At 32.7% G+C, this 13,944-nt stretch overlaps 2 protein-coding genes across 13 annotated transcripts in view; one reads left to right on the top strand and one right to left on the bottom strand.

The window, feature by feature from the left end:
* Positions 1-13,944, bottom strand: part of LOC105152712 (coiled-coil domain-containing protein 39) — a 231,403-nt gene that overhangs the window by 82,781 nt on the left and 134,678 nt on the right. For all 12 annotated transcript variants that reach the window (XM_087416285.1, XM_087416293.1, XM_087416296.1 and 9 more), the window contains one exon: positions 12,973-13,227. In XM_087416285.1, the coding sequence (XP_087272411.1) occupies positions 12,973-13,227 (255 nt within the window). The remainder of the gene's footprint in view (positions 1-12,972; positions 13,228-13,944) is intronic.
* LOC105152710 (uncharacterized) lies at positions 458-918 on the top strand. Its single transcript, XM_011067135.2, has 2 exons — positions 458-579; positions 648-918. The coding sequence occupies exons 1-2, from the start codon at positions 458-460 to the stop codon at positions 916-918; spliced, it is 393 nt and encodes a 130-aa protein (XP_011065437.2).

Here is a 13,944-nt window from a genome sequence, read left to right as displayed (position 1 = left end):
CGTGACGCAGATAGACGAATGTAGTATGAGTGTTCGCTCGTATCAACCGTTACAAGCGGTATTCCCAGGAATACCACCAGCTCCGACCTTGGCCTTCCGATATATAAATGGTAATCTGTACTTTGCTAAAAAAACAACAATTTTACACATTTAACGAGTTCACGAGAACTGTAACAGAGGCTGGTAAATTTAATCTAAACGTACTCAACGTCGAATGTTCGAGAGACGGATTATTACAACAAATGCAAGATATCTTAGGTCGACTAATTCGATCGAGTAATACACATTGACAAAACACACCGAGAAATAAAACGAAGAAGGAGGAGGAGGAGGAGGACAGAGTGGAAGGACATATATTACATACTATAATACTTTTACACAATCAGTACGAAAGAAACGATCATTTCGGCAACATCGTTTGTACACACTTTCCAAGCTTTTTTTCTCGATCGTGAGAATGCTCAACAACGTGGATATCGAAAATTATCTTATGGAACGGGACAATCGCGATGAACAAAGCATGAAGAAGAAAAAAACAGTCGACGATTCAACTGATGCAAATCAAGATAAAGGCAACAGGTAGGTATTTTTTTCCTTTGCGTCTCTTTTTTTCCTATCTACTAATTTCTTTTTTTCCTTAATTACAGACATCTAATCGCACATCGTCCTACCGCACGCATTCTCGAGAGAAGATATTCGTTGACTATAACTGGCTACAAATACTTGATCATTGGTATCGATGTCACACTCCCCTCTCACGTAACTATCACTTTGGGGGATTGTCACGGTAAAGAGATTCTGTTTTCACCGGACATCTGGAGCTTCTCGAACAAAAACACGTTATCTTGTCCCTTTTGCAGTACGACGAAAACAATAAAGGAATACGTGCGCCGTCTCCGATGTACGTTGGAAATCTAACGTTACGCTTCGGACGAATAAATAATCTACCAATACTGCGTCTAGAAACAAGTACAGCTCGTCTATCCATGTCGAAAAGTACTGTACTTAATATATTTAATCTTGAACACTGTGTAAATCGTCTCATTTCCTCTCTAACCGCAATGACCGATAACGTCGACAAAAAATTTTCTTGATTCAAAAGACTTCTTGCTGTCGCGTCCACTGTCACGAAATCTGCGAACGTGCTAAAAACGATGTATGATAACGAATCCTTCGATACTCGATTGCGAGTTGATCGCCTTGATTTTCGGAGAACATTAATTGTACACTAACGATAAAACCTATACTTTTACAATGTGCGAAAGTATTTTGTACTGTACTGAATATATAATATATTTAATCTCGAAACACTGTGTAATCACGTTGTCTCATTTTCCTCTCTAACCACACCGACTGATAGATATTTTCACGACTTCTTGCAGTCGCGTTCACCGTCACGAAATCTGCGAATATACTCGAAAAAAAACGAAACATGATTTCGACCGCGACGACGTACTCGATTGCGAGTTGATCGCATTGATTTTCGAAGAACGTTAAACGATAAACCTACACTTTTAAAATATACACAAGTATTTTATATATCCCTACCTATACACACATATATATCTTTACATAAAGATGGGCATATGTATATCTTTACATAAAGGAAACTCGCGCTGACGCAAACTTAATGGGGGAAAAAATAGCAAAAGGAAAACGGAAATGGATGTAGAATCATATAATATATATATAATTACTCGCGCTAAACGAGCGTTAGTAACGAAGAAAAAAACGTGTCTTACGTTTCTAATGCCGTTATTTTATCAAAATCGATAAAAAGTATGGCAAACCGTGCGAACATTGACAACTTAGCCAACGTAGTCGAATACATTAGAAACGTGGATCCGGAACAATTCGCAAATATTCTTGACGAAATATTCGAAGAAATAGATTTCGAAATAGATCGCGATTCCGACGTAGATTCCGGTTATGTTAGTGCTAGTGATTTTAGCGAACACGATCCTTAAGGATGCGGTGAGAAAATTGAAACGTTGGTGCGATACGAGTGTGGGAAACGAAACGTTGATGCGAGCGAGAGCGCGAACTCCCACAATCGAACGCGACGAGTGAGAAACGCGAGAGCGACAGCGCACGCTGGAAGAAACATATATAAACGGAAAAAATCTTATCGTATCTTCAAGGATGCGGTGAGAAACGTGAGGTAAGATTTTTTTATTATTAGGTGTTGGAATTAATTCGTAGCGTTTTTTAATGAAAGAATGTTATTTATTTCACATGAGCATTAAAAAATACATTAATGAAAGTACTTCCCATCACTTGTAAAACGCTACGAATTAATTCCAACACCTAATACTATTAAACTAACGACGATCGAACGCAACGGGTGCGCGCGAACTCCCTCGATCGAACGCAATTCCGATACGAGTGAGAAACGTGCGAGCGAGAACGACAGCGCACAGGCGGAAAGAAAAAACGCGCGAACTCCCTCAGTCGCTCGCCCGCTCTCGAGCTCGCTGGATCGTCGTCGCGTCACGCCGTGACGTCACGAGCTCACACACATGCGCCCGTGGGGACGGGGGCTGAGGAGGAAAACTACGAGAGGTGGTGAGAGGACAAAGCAGCTCGCTCATTGGCTGCATCCCCCGCACCACAATATCCCTCTCGCCCAGTTTTCCCCCCGATGGTCGAGTATATACATAGATAGTCTACTAATGTCCGTCTGGACTATAATTAATATCAGAATTTTTTCCCTTCTTTTTTTCTTTTCTTTGCGATTAATGTTTTAGGTATTAAAAATGATTCATTAATTTCAACATAATTGACCCTGATTCGCTGACACCAGTCAAAGACTGGTTTTTGATTAAATCGATAGAATTTAAGTGTTTGCGATATGTTGAATTTTTGTTTTAGTGAGCTACTACCGATTATTTTACAATAAATCATTTTTGCTTCCCCCCCCCCCTCCCAAACAAATTTACCTTTTAATAATTTTAATACATTTTAGATTGTAATTAGAGTTCGTTTTTATATTATTGTTTCTGTTAATAGTTTCTGTTAAGTGGCTCACTGAAATGAATTAGTTTGTAAAAAAATGTTTTGTTCATTAGCAGTGAATTTGTGTTTTTCTAGCAGTGAATTTGTGTTTTTAAAGTAATGTGAATTTGCATTTTTAAGACAGTAAATGTGTGTTTATAAAGCAGTAAATTTATATTTTTAAAGCAGTGAATTTGTTTTTAAAACAGTGAATTTATATTTTTAAAACAGTGAATTTGTATTTAAAGTGGTGAATTTGTGTTTGTGAAATATAGAGAATTTGTGTAATTAATGTAGAACGTATACATAGTGCTATATCGAGTGGACTTGACAGATATCTTAAAGTCTCCTCTAAAGTCTAAAGCTGGTTCTACATTGGTCGTATCATAGAATTGTAAGCGTCGTGAGACTTTAAAATTGATCATCGGATTGACTGACGCAACAAATTTGTGACCTGCGATGTCTACGATACGACCAATGTAGAATCAGTTTTAAACTTTAAAGCTTAATAACTCAATTCACGGCCACCACGTTTTTTTTTGCCAGATTCTTTCGTTTTGAGTGAAAACGTGTCGAATATAATATAAATACATTTAATTTATATAATAAGTACATTTTTATTAAAATTATAATGGGGGACCCGTATTCTAAATAATTACCCGGAATTTTATACGTAGAAACATATATTTCATTCGTTTCAATAGCTGTTAAATCGTGTTTCTTACCCGAGTAGATGCTTACGTGCCTTTTACGACCATTTACTCAAGGAGGAAAAGGACAGTTTTCGCCCATTTTTACAAGTGTTTTAAAGTAATCTCATCATTTAGATTTATCCAAATTATCTTTCTTTACAAATGACATGCATCATAAATTAACGTGTCATTTCTCGCTTATGACATTACGCGGCCAACATGGCCGCGGCGACTACCTAAGGGCCTTAAGGGGATGCTGGAGTGTCCTGTTTTATCATTAAATTTTAAAAGCACCTTTCTCATAACTGTGTTTATGGACTGAAAAATCCTTCTCCACAATTAAAGTATCGACAACAACGCAAAGCGCCAGCTACATTTGAATACGAAAAACGAAAAAAATTAAAGACTTACAGTTTTGTTATCGGCTTCTGTAGTCAACACATCACAATATGTGTTGCATATAAGAGTTTCAGATCTTGCACGTTCATGAAAAGTAGCTAGCGTATTGTAGAAAACCTAAACGAACAATCCCATGCTTTTAGAAACGCGGTAGGAGTTTTAGTTTAAGAGAAAGGTGCATCCAAAAATTTCGTTTGTATATTACAAGTGAAATTGACGTGAAGCCATGAAACTGAGCAGTATTTTAGTTCCGCGATATTCCGACAGCGGCACTAAACCATAGAAATGATCTGAATTATCGACCTACTCAGGCCCATATCAATCAAAACGTGCCCTAGTCAAAGTTTTTTCTTTTGAGAGGAAAAATAATAAAATAAATATGATATTACTTATTTCAATTTTGTTGAAATAATTTCTTCCTAAACAAGAAACATACCATATTATTTACATATAAATACAAATGAAGATAATTATTTTAATTATACTGTTCTGTCTTTTACATACATTTTATTTAGTAAATTATTGATGCATATATATAAAATAACATATACATATATATATATATGTATGTATATGTATGTATGTGTATATATATGTGTATATATATATATATATATATATATATATATATATGCATATATAATAGCATACATACATACGCGTGTGCGTATGTATGCGTGTGCGCGCGCGCGCATGTGTGTGCGTGTACATATATACAACACATGTTTAAACTTTATTTACTGAATTATTTACACATGCATATATCAAGGTTCGGAACGTGATGTGTTTCGGTTGAGCTTTCTTTCTGCTCGGATGTCGGAACGACAAGCGGCAATCTCGTAACAGACGTAGCATATAAATGAAATTTTCGAATACACTTTGTTCTTATACTAAAGCTCGTAACTCGTTTCTGCAAGCATAGTATTGTTCTTTGAGGTTTTCTGTAAATCGCCAGCTACTTATGCAAAGTCTGAAATTATTGTATACAGCACATTTTTGACTCGGATGTCGAGTCTTAGTAAGAAGCGCTATTCCTCCTATCGGTCGCGCGCAAACGAAGTAGTATTGCTATTCAACTATAGAAATGGATTGAACCATTGTAAATAAATCAGCAATATATTATCAGCCGGAAACGCCATAATAATATATTTTTGTATATATAGAAATATATATCAAGATCGTTGTTTAGAGAAGGAATCATGCGTTCTTGATGTATCGATGATGATGCCAGAATCGATAGAAATCACATTCTTGAATTGCAGAACGAATTTACGACAGAGTGAGACAGAGAAAAAACAAAAAAGGATAGAAACTCCGATTGTAATCGGTGAGACTTCGCATGCCGAGCTGGGCTCGTCGAACAAAACAGCGAGTCTATCCTTCAGAGTCTCTCTCTCTCTCTCTCTCTCTCTCTCTCTCTCTCTCTCTCTCTCTCTCTCTCTCTCTCTCTCTCTCTCTCCTCTCCTCTCCTCTCCTCTCCTCTCCTCTCCTCTCCTCTCTTCTCTTCTCCTCTCCTCTCCTCTCCTCTCCATTCCTCTCCTCTCCTCCCCCCCATCTCTCTACGGTCGCTTGTTTCTAGTGACCGAAAATGCTTTCTGGAAAATTTCGGCCGCTCAATGTGTATAATTAAGAGGAGAAGGAACATTATAGATAAAATATAAGTTTTAATAAATTATGCTAATCCTATATCCCTCCAATTTAGGTATAATAGCAAAAATAATTTCAAAACACGAATTTACGGGATATTTCTATGATTTCCATGAGCCTTCGTTCATAGAAAAGATTTGCAAGACCTCGGCGTGGTCTCACGCGTAAGATGCGAGATCTGAATGTTAGAGATCTCATGATCAATTCCTTTTTTCTTTTTTCATAATTTTTTTTTTTAAATAAGTGATTGAAGACATTGTTAACAAACATATATTACAGGCTAAATATATTTTTATTTAATTATTGAAAATATGTGTGTATTTCTAAACGTTTTAATTTACCTTTAGAAAAAATCCAAAAAAAAATTATGTTTCTATAATAATGTAACGTCGATCAGTACTTTCTGTGAAATGTTTTTTTTATAATTATCATCCGAAAGAAAATTCTAATAATCAATCAAATCGCAAAAGTGCGATTAATATAATTATAAGGATGATTAATATAATTATAAGGATGATGTCAATATAATTTTATAATTAACAAATCAAAAAGCCTTTATATATGCCTTTATATGCAACATACAAATAATTTTTTATTTATCTATTAAAGTGATTCGGTATTCTTATACATATTAAATTTTGGGTCGACTTTTGAGGCATCGCCTTCTTTCCCCCCGCCGCCACCGCTCAATGCTCGACGGCTGAGCTGCACCGGATCGAGCGCGGATGTGTATTTCAGGAGCGTTGCACTAAGAAATATGCTCCGTATCTTCTAGCAAATTATCAATCCTTTACTTTCCTTAGTCTTCTGTGATGTCTTCTTTATTCACATGTTGAATAAAGAAGACATCACGGAGTTATTGAAGTTGAATCATTCCAGTTTAAAATTACGCATTTCGTTCTGTATCGATTCTTATTAGTCTTAAATTGATATTATCAGTATTCTATATTAAAAGATATTACATTTTATGGCACATAAGCGTGGTCAGTAGCTCTTTGAAAGAAAACCGAATGTATCAATGTAATGTATAAAAATAATAAAGTAAATATTTCAAAAGTACATTTCCGTAATATTTAGTAAAATGTATATACTTATTAATATGATGTTCAATCACTATTATTAAGAGTAAGAAGGAAAATATTTTATAATAATTTTCATGCTAAATATTGTCATGATAATTTTCATGTTGGAAGGTATGATAGCAGCATGTTTCTTATACTGTGACGCTCCTGAGATGCATGTCCGCACGCGATCCAGCGGTTCAGCCGTCGACTGTTGAGCGGTTGTAAAGGAAAAATAGGCAGCACCTCAGAAATTGGCTCGAAATGTGTAACTAGTTCTGAGCACACTAAAGTACACATATAATTTCTATAATTTTATAAAAATATATTTGGAGTAATATGTTGTCATTAATAACGTTATTTATTTAAAAAAAATTAAGAAAAAAAGGAAAAAGCAGGATTGAACATAGGATCCTCAACATTCTGATCTCGCACCTATCGCCCGAGACCACGCTGAGTTTTTACAAACCGCCTCTATGAACGTGGTACATAAAATACACGGAAATCGTAAACTATATCTCGTTAACTATCACGTTTTGAAATCATTTTTGCTATTATATATTAAGGTATATGATTAACTATTTCACTAATATCATGTGAGATTCGTGGTAAAGAAATCGAGCCAAACATAAACAATATGTTCCAGGCTGTTAATTATGGCACGCGCCATCGTAACTTAAATCGTAGGGCAAAGGATTAATATAATTAATAAAAATTAAGTATTGTCTAGAATGTCTCTTTCCTCCTTATGATACACGCCAAGCGGTCGAGATCGTCGAGAAAATATTTTCGGTCGCTAGAAACAAGCGACCACAGAGAGAAGGACAGAGACAGATGACTCATTGTTTTGCTAGCGGGCCAGTTCGACGTGTCCGCGCGGAGACTCACCGATTACAATTGGAGCTTCTATCCGTTTGTTTTTTCTCTGTCTCGCTCTATCGAAATAACAAAAATTGAAAGAATTTTAAATCACGAACACGGTGCCAGTTCTCCGTTTTTTTTTTGACAGACTTCGGTTTCTTGGACTAATATTCAATACTCCAGCAGATGTGGAAATCTCCAATAAATTCTTTCATTTCTTTTATTAAATTATATTAATCATATATCTTTCTCATTAACGTAGCAAAAATGCAAATGCAAAAATGATTTCAAAACGTAAACATTGATGAGATATACAATAGTTTACGACTTTCCATACACTATATGTATCGCGTTCGTCGAGGTGATCTGCAAGAACGCGTGGTCCTCGGGCGTTGGGTGCAAGATCAGAATATTGGAGATCTTATGTTCGATTCTGCTTTTTCCTTTTAATTTTATTTAATAAATAACATTTTATTTATTAAATTTTATTAATAAACATATTACTCCAAATATACTTTTTATAAAATTTCAAAAATTATATACGTATACTTCAATGTGCTCGAAATTAGTTGCGCATTTCGAGCCGATTTCTGAAATGCTGCCTACTTTTCCTTCACAATCGCTCGACGCTTGACGGTCGAACCGCTCACGCGTGGACGTGTATCTCAAAGTGTCATAGTATAAGAAACATGCTGCGACCATAGAAAATATTTTCCTTCCTACATAATATTGTATTTTCTTAATAATGGTGATTGAACATCATATTAATAACTTAATGCATTTTACTAAATGTAATGTACTTTTAAAATATTACTTTATTATTTTTATGATACATTCAGTTTCAAAGAGTTACTGATCACGTTTTTATGCCACAGAATGTAATATAAAATTTTACTTTACCGCATCATACATCTGGTCATCTATTTGTACTTTTTTTTAGTGGAATAAACCTGGAGAATACATTTAAATGACGTATCAATAATAGAAACTTCAAAGATAATAGAGAGTCTTTTTACAATAACGTGAATTTAGATACGGTGAACGCCTTTTCTTAATTAGTCGCTAAGGAAAAGATAATGTGATCATGATATCGATTATGTATCTTTTTTCTTAGAGTGATAAATAACAATTTTTTGTATGTATGTGTATTATATATATATATATATATATATATATATATATATGCATACATATATCATTTTGAACAACAGCATTATACGAGTCAATCAGCTGTAACCAGTATGACCCGCGTTCACAGTATCATTGCCGCACAACAGTACTGTCAATGTAGTGTAGTGTAGTAGTGTTCTACACACACCATATATATATATGTGTGTGTGTGTGTGTGTATATATGTGTATGTATATATGTGTGTATATGTATATATATATATATATATTTATATAGTGTTTTTTTGTTCACAAAATAGAAAAAATAGTAGCAGAATATTGTCTGCCTTTGATAAGAGAAGGTTATGGGTGCTTTATAACAAGCGACTCAGTACAATATCTCCCTTGTATTATCGAACAAAATTGTAATAATGCACCGTGTCGCACTGTGTCTCTTGTTGGAAAGCACTCTAGAAGACCAAAATTGGTTATTGTGATGTGTGTTTCTTGTTGGCACCCTATAAAGCCAGAATGAGAAAGGTTAGCATCTTTATGTTATTCGTAAAAATATCACTTTATTTATGATACAAGTGATTAAATTTATTGTTATAACAATTGTTATAACAAATTGCGCTTTGCCTAATTATGATCCAATGTCAGAGGCGTTCATCGTGAGCTGACTATTTTTAATTTACTGCCAGAGGCGTTAATCGTGAGCTGGCTAGCTATAACAAAATGTCACAGCCATAAATCATATTTTGGCTAGTTATAGACAAATGTCAGAGGCGTTCATCGTGGGCTGACTATTTTTAATTTACTGCCAGAGGCGTTAATCGTGAGCTGGCTAGCTATAATAAAATGTCACAGCCATAAATCATATTTTGGCTAATTATAGACAAATGTCAGAGGCGTTCATCGTGGGCTGACTATTTTTAATTTACTGCCAGAGGCATTAATTGTGAGCTGGCTAGTTATAACAAAATGCCACAGCCGTAAATCGTGCTTTGGCTAGTTACAAATAATGTCAAAGGCGTTTATATATGTACTGACTATTTTTAATTTATTGGCAGAAGCATTTCGATTATTAAATTTGGAAATACAATTACGGAACCAATTTATAGAATTTTGCGTCTGCAATTAAAGAAATGCAAATAGATGCATTGTCATGATGGAATCAAAAGCTAATTGCTTGACATAACCGAAACAAAGAAGAAACTAATGAAGAAAAAAACTGAATATCAGTAAATAGTTTCTTTGAAACCTTACAACTTTTGTCTGAAACGTTTTTTCTAAAAACGTTATGTAATAGCCTTAGCACAAGGATTGTCGTAATTGAATCGTAGAACGTGAATCATAGGGCAACGCATTATATTTTGGCGTACTATGCATGCCGATACACGTTCACATTCCTTTACGATTAGTTATAGTCATCTTTATATTCAGCTCCTAAATCCGGAGTCTTTTTGGACACCCTATATAATATATATGTTATACATATATGTATGTATATATATATATATATGTATATATATATATATACAACATACATTACACAGTCAATAGTCACATGCATAATTTTTGTACGATGCTGTACGTAATGTATGTAAGTATATCATATTCAAAGTGTTTTAGCAAATATATACACTTACAGGTCAATGTACGTTGACTAACAGCAAGTTACAATAAGTATATTTTTACTAAATGAACACTCTGACTGTGACTTAGATATATTTTCGGATGCAACCATGTATTTGAAATACATGTATACACGTGTAATGTAATAGCACTTTTCCTTATTCCCAATGTCATTTTAACTTAGGATGTAACATGTCAGTACGTAAATACATTGCACATACATATGTAACTATTCCATCTCTTTTTATTATGTTTAATGGGCCTTTTACAATTATAAGCCATAAATCAGCCATAAATAGAAGTCAAACGCTAAAAAATTGGCTGTGATTGATCAATTTTTAGCTTCTGACTTCTGATTTGTAACTAATGTGTTATTGTAGAAGGCCCATAATAAAAAGAGATAGAAGTTACTCATACTTAGCTTTTCATGCAGATATAATATAGACACAGTCTATTAGTGATATGTGCATTATGATGTGTACACACATTATAAAATATATTTCTAATTCATATTCACATATGTGTGTAGCTACTTCATCTCTTTTGTTACGTATAACAAAAAGGTGTACTGATGTCTTCTTTTTTCTACGTTTAATAAAAAGAGATATATTTTTTTATGATCAAATAATAGTGATATATATAATACTTTTATATTTCAATATCAAAATATACAACGAACATAAATCAAAGCTAACGATAATCAAACGCAGATGATCAGACGTAACATCTTAAAAAAAATAATCAAATTACGAATCCTCTGATAAATCCTCATTTTATGTGTGTGTATATATAATATATATATATATATATATATATATATACATGCATTATATATATATATATTTTATATATGTATACAATTTTAATATTGCACATTTAAACACAGAGAATGCATAAACAGCTTAGCATTGATAACTTCTATCTGCAACGTATGTATATTCACACATTATAGTATTAGGTAATTCGTAGCGTTTTAATGAAAGAATGTTATTTATTTCACATGAGCATTAAAAAATACATTAATGAAAGTACTTCCCATCACTTGTAAAACGCTACGAATTAATTCCAACACCTAATACATATATGCAATATTGTACAATATTGCCTATGTGTGTATTATATTTAAGTACATCACTAATATTTTAACATGATTAACTTCTACATATTTTTATTAAACATAGCAAAAAATGGTATAGCTATGTATATTATATGTATATTATATGTGTAATATATCTATATATAGCTAATACATATCACATCCTGATCTAAAATGACATTGTACGACAGGAAAAATGCTATTATATAGGCCCATGTGTCAATGTACACTGTCAATACTGAAAATCTATAGTTACGTATTTTCAGTACTCGCAGTGAATATCGAAATACAGTTGTAGTATCACTTTTTCCTATGATTTTTCCTATCATTTAGAGTTTAGTCAAGATGTAACATATATTACTGTCATATATATATATATATATATATATATATATATATATAAATATATATATATATAAATGAATACGACATTGCACATACATAATGTAACTCTTTTTACTCTGTCTAATAAAAAGAGATAGATACTTATAGTACTTATACATTACTAATATGTCGACTATATATCTAATATAGAAAATTGTATGTACATTATACTATGATAATTCTAACATTGTTGTAACATATAACAAACATTATTAGTGAATATAAATTATAATTATATTTTATATGTATTATAATGTACATATACACAATAATGTACAAAATATAATTTTAATATTGCATATATCATTAATTCTATCTTGCATATATCATTAACTAACATGTTTATGTCTTCACTAATATGTCAATAATATTTTTTGTGTTATTGTGTATATACACATATATTATAATACACATAAAATGTAATTGTAATTCGTATTCATGAATGTCTTTTTATGTACAACATTAGAATTACATTTTATATTATAAAATTTTAATATTGCAAAAATGGACATAGAGAATATCTGCATGAATATCTATATATATATATATATATATATTATGATATTCATTTATGATAATATATTATCGTAACCTAAAATGGCATTGGATGTAAGAAAAAAGTGCTATTACGGTTTCGTATCGATATATCTATTAATTAAAAATCTGTATTTTATATATATTACAGACTTTTAGTACTGGTGATATATATTAGAACACGGCCTACATTGCATGTGTATATAATACAACTAAATATGTATATAATGCAACTAAATTTCTAAGGTCCGATTCTACAAATATAAGATTAACTTCAATTATGTTTATTTTTTTTTCAATTCTAAAATTGGAAAATTTTCCAAAATAAATCTTATATTGTGGGACCGATCCTAATACACGTCCCTGTTAAGATGGTAATGTAGGAAACGGAATAAAAATATCGATAATTAATCGATCGAATTTCCTGCATGATCATATTAACTTCAGAGGGCGTAAGCAGATTATACATTGGAAATGAAAACCTGTAATATCGACCTTGATCAAGTTCGGCCTTCGCTCCAGCATCCCCTTAATTCTAATGATGTCAGAAAATCACTTACAGCTTCGAGATGAAGACGATACTTTTCTAAATCGTAGACTTTATCGCTCACGTTCGATGTCATTCGCTCCAACTGTAACACTTGAAGGCGTATTATATTTTCTTCCACTTGTTTTTCTTCGTTCCGAGATTGTGCGATTTTCAGTCGTTTCTCGCCTCCATCTAACAGTAACAATAAATCCTGCTTCTTGCTCCGTAACCGTTCGAGTTCATCGTTTTCATTCAATAAGCCAGTAGAAATTTTTTTCATATCATGCTACAGGTAAAATATATTTCCTTTGATTATTTTTATTTAACTAAATTTTTTTATTTTTTTTTGTACAAATTTTATCTTTTTTTTTTAGATTAATGTAAATTTATTTAAATATAAAATATAATAAATAGAGACATAGAAAAAAAGAAAGATGAATAAATTTGCAATTAGAAATCGGCGCTATAAGTGCTGGGTTAAACAATTAACAGACCTTACAATCTAAAAATATAAATTTCAATGTAACGCTTGCATTACTTAACATACGTTTCAGCTAAATTCTTCAATGTGGAAAACAGATGAATTGTATTTCACTGCATGATCTGCACACGCTTCCATTTAATCTCCAATATAAACGAATATTTTCTTATCGCCTGTTGGTACGGATGGTCTCATGAGATTATGATCTCAGGAATATGCAGAACGCGTGAACAAAAATAGCAGAGAATGCAGTTCGAGTAAAATTGATCAAATAATGTGTATGCAAGTTAAAAAACGTGAATATCAGAGTAAGTCAGTGACAGACAAAATTAACAACGAAGATCGATCTTGTTGGTTGCGAGTCACATATTAAAATAAATTTAACGTGTGACTCGCAATTATCAATTTTATCTCATCTTAATCTCATGAGACCATCCAACGTATCAATTGGCTGTGGGAAAATTCATTTGTATTAAAGATTAACCAATTGAAGCTACATATGCGGATAATGCAGTAATTCAG

Source organism: Acromyrmex echinatior, unplaced genomic scaffold (genome assembly GCF_024713525.1).
Source record: "Acromyrmex echinatior isolate Ae372 unplaced genomic scaffold, ASM2471352v2 Scaffold20, whole genome shotgun sequence".
In the NCBI taxonomy this organism is placed as follows: domain Eukaryota; kingdom Metazoa; phylum Arthropoda; class Insecta; order Hymenoptera; family Formicidae; genus Acromyrmex; species Acromyrmex echinatior.
Note: the sequence above shows the minus strand (reverse complement) of the source record. Positions and strands in the feature narration are given on the sequence as shown.

Bases quoted from the DNA above. Each gene is read 5' to 3' on its own strand.
- LOC105152710 (XM_011067135.2), top strand. From the start codon at position 458: ATGCTCAACAACGTGGATATCGAAAATTATCTTATGGAACGGGACAAT. The intron at 580-647 runs GTAGGTATTTTT...CCTTAATTACAG, and splicing joins AATCAAGATAAAGGCAACAG to ACATCTAATCGCACATCGTC.